Source organism: Stylophora pistillata, chromosome 8 (assembly GCF_964205215.1).
Source record: "Stylophora pistillata chromosome 8, jaStyPist1.2, whole genome shotgun sequence".
In the NCBI taxonomy this organism is placed as follows: Eukaryota; Metazoa; Cnidaria; class Anthozoa; order Scleractinia; family Pocilloporidae; genus Stylophora; species Stylophora pistillata.
In genome coordinates, this window is record NC_142526.1 from 31,107,300 (window position 1) to 31,115,021 (window position 7,722).

General features: G+C 38.1%; 1 protein-coding gene across 1 annotated transcript in view; it reads left to right on the forward strand.

The window, feature by feature from the left end:
- The window catches only part of LOC111322534 (small ribosomal subunit protein eS4), a 25,812-nt gene extending 20,568 nt beyond the window's left edge, over positions 1-5,244 (forward strand). The window contains exons 2-7 of the mRNA XM_022925643.2: positions 13-72; positions 206-283; positions 1,470-1,650; positions 2,506-2,603; positions 3,924-4,170; positions 5,003-5,244. Coding sequence (XP_022781378.2) covers positions 13-72; positions 206-283; positions 1,470-1,650; positions 2,506-2,603; positions 3,924-4,170; positions 5,003-5,193 — 855 coding nt within the window. The 3' untranslated portion in view covers positions 5,194-5,244. The remainder of the gene's footprint in view (positions 1-12; positions 73-205; positions 284-1,469; positions 1,651-2,505; positions 2,604-3,923; positions 4,171-5,002) is intronic.
- The last annotated feature ends 2,478 nt before the right edge of the window (positions 5,245-7,722 follow it).

Consider the following 7,722-nt stretch of genomic DNA (forward strand, 5'->3'; position numbering starts at 1 on the left):
AATGTATTGCAGAATCAGTCAAATCGCAAGGAACTCTGGGATGCGGTCTCTTTCCTTCTCATCGCCATCATGGTTCGTATCGTAAATTTGAAGTTAAATCTTCTATCCAATTCAATCGTTGTCAATGATGGCATAATTTTTGAAATAAATTCTCTTACAGGGGAAGAAAAATCCTTAAACTGTTGTACTTGTGTATTATTTCTAGGCTCGGGGTCCAAAGAAGCATTTAAAGCGCTTAAATGCACCGCATCATTGGATGCTTGATAAATTGTCTGGTAAATTTGTAAGTATAGCTTTTGAAATACCTTTATAATGTATCATACTAAGTCGGAAGTCTTGCAGAGGATATTTTCCTATCGAAGGCTGTCAAAATTAGGAAAGAGAACAAGGATCAGAGTTTGACTTCGATGTGTAAGTCCTTCCTTGATCCATGAACTGTTCTTGCTGTTTTAAGTGAAAATCAAAACATTTGACCTCGGAATGGAATTGTAATGAGTATGGTAACGTTCAAAGTAATTTTTAAGTGTGCATTGTGTTGTTTGTGTCGTTTCCCTTATCAATTCCCTTACGGTTTTTTTTTCCCACGTAGTTTGCAAGCAAAGCATAGAAACAACTATACTACAACTTAGTAACTAAACTATACAACTTTATTATAATTTCAGAGCTCAGCAAAGAGTTTCCAGCAATCTGATTGGTCGAGTGGTTGCTTATATGACACTATATAAACCGCTCCATGCGGTTTATATAAAATGTTAATAAATGTTACTAAAATGTTATGATTTTAGAAATTTCTTTGTTCAGCTCTGAAATTATACTAAAACAATTATTCGCCTCAGGGTCAGTGAATATTGTCGAATAATCCCCTCGACTTCGTCTCGGGGATTATTCGACAATATTCACCTCACCTTGGCGAATAATTGTTAAATATTACTATACTATTAATTTCTTGCCCTAGAAAACTTTAGAAAAATCTGTAAGATTTCCATATAACCCCATACCTCGTTATGCATACAATTCTTGGATAAAAGAAGCAAAGGCAAAACAACAGATTACCTCGGGATTATGGCTTTGTTTTTGACTGGTATGGGGTTACACGGAAATCTTTTCCAAAAGATCTTGCAGAATGTGTTTGCTTTTGTTTGCATTTGCTTACTACTACTTACTGGCCATCATGCCTGTGTGGCACGTAGGGCAGCAACGAGATCCTTCCAACCCTGCCTATCTTTAGCCAGTTTTTCAATGGTGCACCAGCTGTAATTGAGTTCCCTTAGTCCCTTCTCTACAGTCCTGTGCCAAGTTGTTTTCAGTCGCGCTCTGCTTCGTTTGCCTTCAGGTGTCCAGCGCATTGCAATTCTGACTATGTTGTGACTGGGCTTCCACATCGCATGTCCAATCCAGGTTTGCATTTGTAGTTGTGTTCTTAATGAAAAGGATTCTTTATGGACAGTGCGACATCTTTTTTTTTGTAGGCACCACGTCCATCCACTGGTCCCCATAAACTGCGTGAGTGTTTGCCTTTGATTGTTTTTCTGAGGAACCGCCTCAAGTATGCACTCACATACGATGAGGTGAAAAAGATTCTTAAGCAGAGGTTGATCAAGGTTGATGGAAAAGTTAGGACTGATGTCACATACCCAGCAGGCTTTATGGGTAAGATAACTTTATTTATTGTGTGAGATTCTTCCCTCCCTACAAATTCATTTGTTTTTATCAACTGAACTGATAATGTACATTGGCCACAGTAAAGAGTTTAAAGCTCACGATCCAAGTGTTAGCACTTTGCCATAGCAAAATGCCATCTTCTTTTGCTCTGTCTAAGGGCTTGTGCTTGAAATGTCAGCTTGAGAAACTCTTTATTGTGTAATACTCCCTGTGGATGCAGCAACACACTCCCTCCAGAAACTTACTCTGTTTCTGTATTTGTTTAACTTTGTGGGATCTTCCCTTCAGCTATTTACTCATTACTGCATAAATATCTTACTTTTTGAGGAAGTATACATAAAAACTAGCTAGTGGGTGTTACTCACTATAGGTAAGTGTATTTAAACAATAAACCAGTGTAAATATTTAGACAAATTATTAGAATAGAGATTTACTTTTTGCTCTTCCTCTTGTATGGTTGTACATGTAACCATTATTTTTTTTGTCAGGATAACTTGTTTATTATTAGCTGAACAGTTAGACTACTCTCTTAAACAAGCATCTCAAGGTGTACAGTTGTTTTATTCCTGTTGTCTACAACATCAAATTAGGGATCTACCTGAAGATCAAGTTAAATTATCTGTTTCTTCCAGTCCTAACACAAGGCACTGAATAGTTCTAAAGGTGTCTGAGCTGTTTTACAGGGCAAGTGAATACCCATTTTGGCTGAATTTGGGATTTACATTCAATCAATCATCCCATACTAACTTTCATTATAGCAGACATTTATTGTTATCATTTTTGTGCTGATATGCAACTTCTTAAGTGGTAAATGGCTCATGCTCCTTTCCTTGGTCAATGTAGATGTCATCTCCATTGAAAAGACTGGTGAGAATTTCCGCCTGTTGTATGATGTGAAAGGTCGCTTCACTGTACACCGTATCACTGGTGAAGAAGCCATGGTGAGTTGCATAATAATATTTCTCTTTCCCAAGATATTTTGTCAGTCATCCTTGAATTAGAGATCATCCATTCTACCAATAACATGTGGTTGTAAAATACAATCTTTGGATCTGGCAAGATTTCTTCATGATAAACAAGGGAACTTTAGTGGCAGTTTGTCTTAATTTGTTCTTTGATCGTTTGTATTTAAGCTAAGCAGCCTTAACACATTGACACCTGAACCACCCGTCACCGCCCGAACCTCACGATTGCCTCTCGAGAGAATGTTTTCCCCCTACCTCCCCTACTAAGTAGAGTTTTGTCCCCAAACTTCCTCTATAGTTTAGAGATCAATAAGCCCATCAGAATCCATCGTTTGCGCATATATTTTGTCAGCTTTAGGGGGTACTAGAGGGGCATTATCAGGGCATAAAATTGCACCTAATACAGGTGCCAATGCAACTAAATTTTTTACTTTGGTGACCAAATCCTTAAACAATAGTGTTTCTGTCGAGGAACTATCGGCTGATAGTTGCCCCTCGGAAATTTGATGATGTTAAAACAAATATTTGCCCAAGAAGTGAAGCTTCGAGGGCAAATATGCTAGTTTTAAGAACATCAAGAAAATAAGAAAATATGCTAGTTTTATGCTTATAACAGCAAATCAAAACTGTTTTGAATAAATCTGATGTCCTAAAAGATTTCTTGGCCGTTTAAGTTTTGCTTCCTATTGATAGATTCCATGGAACTTGAGATATCTTCACTCAAGGACAAATTTGCATATTCCCTTTTGAAACATGATCTACATGCCCATTTTCACACATGTGGAAATATTTAGTGATTTTTATATTTCATCTTGATTTTTGAGTTAAAACGTAATATGCACCTATCACTTTTTTCGCCGGAAATAAGTTCTTTAATTATTCTTCTTTCACTGGAGCTTGTTTTTTGATTTTTAAATATTTACTGCACATTGTGTTTGCCTTCTTGGTTTCTCCAAAAGTTTGACTTTTTGTAGGCATGTGTTACAGGTAAGTGTCAATGGCTTAACCTGGACCCTTTGTTATGAATGAACCTTTAGCATACAGTTCTTTGTGTACACCTGAACTTTAGCTGCCTACTTTATTACACATTAGGGATAAAAATATATATACATCATTTAGCTGAAGGAAGATACAAGAAGTTTTGGTTTTGACCATCAACCCTTCATATTGACCAGTTTTATTTCATATCTTCAAACTTTTAACATTTCTTTCCAGACACAGAGACACTCCACTCATCCAAAGTGATGTATGACTTAGGGTAAGCTCCTTCTAAAATTCGTTTGTTTGACCTTGCAGTACAAGCTAGGTCAAGTGCGACGTGTGGCCACTGGTGCCAAGGGTGTGCCCTACCTTGTTACCCATGATGGGCGTACCATCCGCTACCCCGACCCTCTGATCTCTCTGCATGACACTGTGGTAATAGGAATCAAGACTGGTAAGATCATGGACTTCATCAAGTTTGATACAGGAAATCTGGCCATGGTTGTTGGTGGACGCAACATGGGCCGAGTCGGAATTGTTACTCATCGTGAGAGACACGCAGGTAGGTAATTGATAGTATGATCAACTGAAAGTAGTAATGTAACAATTGATTTCTTATCTCATGTAAACAAGGCTGCATATTATGCATGTTCTGCAAAAGATCCTGGGTATTGGCTCATAGAATTTTGCCAAGAATGTATAGAAGAATCACACTGACTCAAAAATTTTTCTGTGATGTTTTGAGTTTCCAGAGCTTCTCAAACATAGTGTGGAGCATCTTCTGTTAGATCATCTGAAGCTATCTCATGGAGTTTCTAACTGAGAGATTGAGTGTACTTTCAAAATCCAAACTGATATACCGGTATATTCATACAAAAAGATATTTCCTTTTGTCCAGGACTCTGTCCTTTTTAACTGTTATTAATCCCTGGGTTAGGATTCATCATAAACATATTTTCTGTTAAATTTGAAATACAATTAAGTATAATTGATAGAACCTGAATTCAAATAGACTCCAAGGTTTACAGATACTCCTTGAAATGTAAAACTGTCCCAGAAATTACTTAAAGTTGAGTAGTTGTTAGGCATTAAGGCTCCTTGTCCTTGATTAATATAAATTCTCAATTAAAGGCACAAGATCAGGGGTTTCATTAAGGGCCAGGCACTGGGCAAATTGACCGGTTGTGAAGACGGTTTTGCCCACCTGATTTGACATTCTGGAGAAAAGTTTATCTTATAAAGAAGTTCAGTTCAAAGAGTTTTGCCTGCCTGTGAAAACCAGTTGCCCTCCAGCAGAAAACATTAATGAAACCCCTGCAAGATGTTAGTTTCTTTTAAAGCTTTCAAACCAATATCATTCAACCAATATCTCAGCAAGTGTACATCATTTCCAGGTTCATTTGACATTGTCCATGTGAAGGACAACACTGGCCATCAGTTTGCCACACGTATCAGTAACATCTTCATCATTGGCAAGACCAACAAGCCACATGTATCCCTGCCTAAGGGTAAGGGTGTCAGGCTCACTATTGCTGAGGAGCGAGACAGAAGACTGCAGGAGAAGGCCAAAATGAGCTCCATGTAAAATTGTTACAGAAGGACCACAAATAAAAGTTCCGCAAATAATAACACCTTACTGATTGTATCTCTTTTGATGACTGAGTATATGGAATATATTAAGGAGTGAACATCAAAGCGATCGCAGTAATGAACACTACACCTCTTGAGCTTCTAGCTCAAGTAGTGTTCATTACTGCAAATATCGCTTTGAAGTTCATTTGTATTTGTATCTCTTGTTGTTTTGTTGCTGTTTTTTTTTTTTTCTTCTCATTTGGTCTCGGTTTTGAGTGTTTCTCGGTTTCAGAGAAGATTATTTAGTTCCCAAACTTTGATTGAAAGATACGGGAGTTGTTATGAAATGCCCAATAGAGCATCCATTTTACATTTGTTGTAAATAATTGAGACTCTCAGAGATCCTGAATGAATGGCAAAGACTTTTTTCGAAAATTAATTTTCTCCTTAAAAACTTTGGAAAAAGGAAAATGCCTTCGGCAACAATGACAAAATGTCTCGCTTTTAAATGCTAGCTCATTATTTTCGCAAATAATAATAATAAGTAAGATCTTTTGACAGGGAGCCCACGTCACAAAGTGTGGTTTTCAGTGAGGCCCTGCATAAATCTAACGTAAGGATAATAGAAAATATAAATATGGTTATCAAGAAAAGGATAAAAGGGCATAATCAATAGAAGAGACTACATATTTTTAACAAGACGTCTAAAAACTGAAAAATCGGAAATGTTCCTAATGCCGTCTGGGAAAGCATTCCAGTCATCTACTGCATGACAAACAAACCGATGCTGACCCCATGTACGCTTTGATTGTGATTTACAAATGTTGTTATTAAAACGAGTGTTATAATCATGCATGTCTTTAAAATGATTAAAATTAAAATTCCAATCAATTAGTCCATTCAAGGACTTAAAAACCAAAAATAGACGATGAGATCGTCTTTTTTCCAATGTATCCCAACCAAGTAGATCAAGAGCTTCTGTTGCTGATGAATGCTTTGGCATATCTAAAATTAATTTAGCTGCTTTATTCTGGAGTAATTGGATCTTGTTCATCAGAGTGGTGTTGGATTTATCCCCCCAAGTCACATCAGCATAATCAAGGATTGGCAGCACCATGGCTTTTACAAAGAGTTCCCTTGTATTTCTTGGCATAAGATGTTTTATTCTCTGTAAAACGCCAAGCCTCTGAGACACTTTGGTCTTAATGTAATCCACGTGATCAGTCCAAGTTAGATTCTCATTGATAATTACGCCCAGATACTTGAACGAATTGACTCTGTCTAACTCCTTCTCCTTGATTATTAATGTGAATTCTTCTAAGGTGTTAAGTTTCCTTGGACCGCCAATGAGCATGAATTTAGACTTCGAGATATTTAGTGTAAGTTTATGCTCGTAGAGCCACTGAGCTAGCCTGTCCAGATCCTGATTCAACATGGTCTGTAGGTCACGGGCTGATTGAGAAGAGCAGTAGATAGCAGTGTCATCAGCGAATAAGGTGACCGTAGTGTTCCGAAGGACCTTGGGTAGATCGTTGATGTAAATGGCAAATAGTAATGGACCGAGAATAGACCCCTGAGGAACACCAACGGAAACCTTCCGCGCAGGAGAAGAGGCTTGACCAATCACAGTCTTCTGGTAACGAGAGGATAAGTAGGAATGGAACCACTCAAGATTCTTGCTGCGTAATCCTAGAGATTTGAGCTTCCCGAGTAAAATGACATGGTCAACGGTGTCGAAGGCTTTCTTCAGATCAATAAAAACTACACCATTTACTAAACCTTTATCCATATTACTTAGCACTTCATCGGTAAACTGCGTTAGAGCTAAAGCGGTAGATCTTGCACGTCTAAAGCCAAACTGGTTCACAGCAAGCAGATTGTTGGAGTCGAGGTAGCCGTAAAGTTGAGAATGAACAGCTCTCTCAATTACTTTACTGACCGTGGGCAGGATAGAAATGGGACGATAGTTATCTTTATCGGACTTATCACCTTCTTTGAAAAGAGCAGTCACTTTCGCACATTTCCAAGATGATGGGAATTGACCCTTCTCAAAAGAGAGGTTTATGATATCCCTCAGAGGTGAAGCAAGTACATTTGCTGCATCACGGAGTAAACGTGCACTGATGTTGTCTAGTCCTACCGCTTTATTGGTTTTCATTAGGCGCAGCTGCTTTTCAACAAAGGCTGACGTCACATACTTGAGAGAGAACGATAAGGTAGGAACTGCATCGTACTGAGTCGGTTTTAAACCACGAAAGGCCTTTGCAAGGCTCTTACCGATGCTTGAAAAGTGATTGTTTAGAGTTTCTGCAATGCCTTTGGGGTCAGTCTGCAATTTTCCATGACCAAAAACTGCATTAATTTCATTGTGGTTAGAGGGAAGTGTCTCTTTAATTGCTTTCCACATCTTGGAGCTGTCACCTTTAGCATCTTCTATCAGCCGACAATAATATTTCGATTTCAGCTTCCTTTCCTCGCTATTCGCACAGTTCCTCAATTTTCGGTACATTTGCCAGTGATACTGCGAGTTCTTACGCTTCTG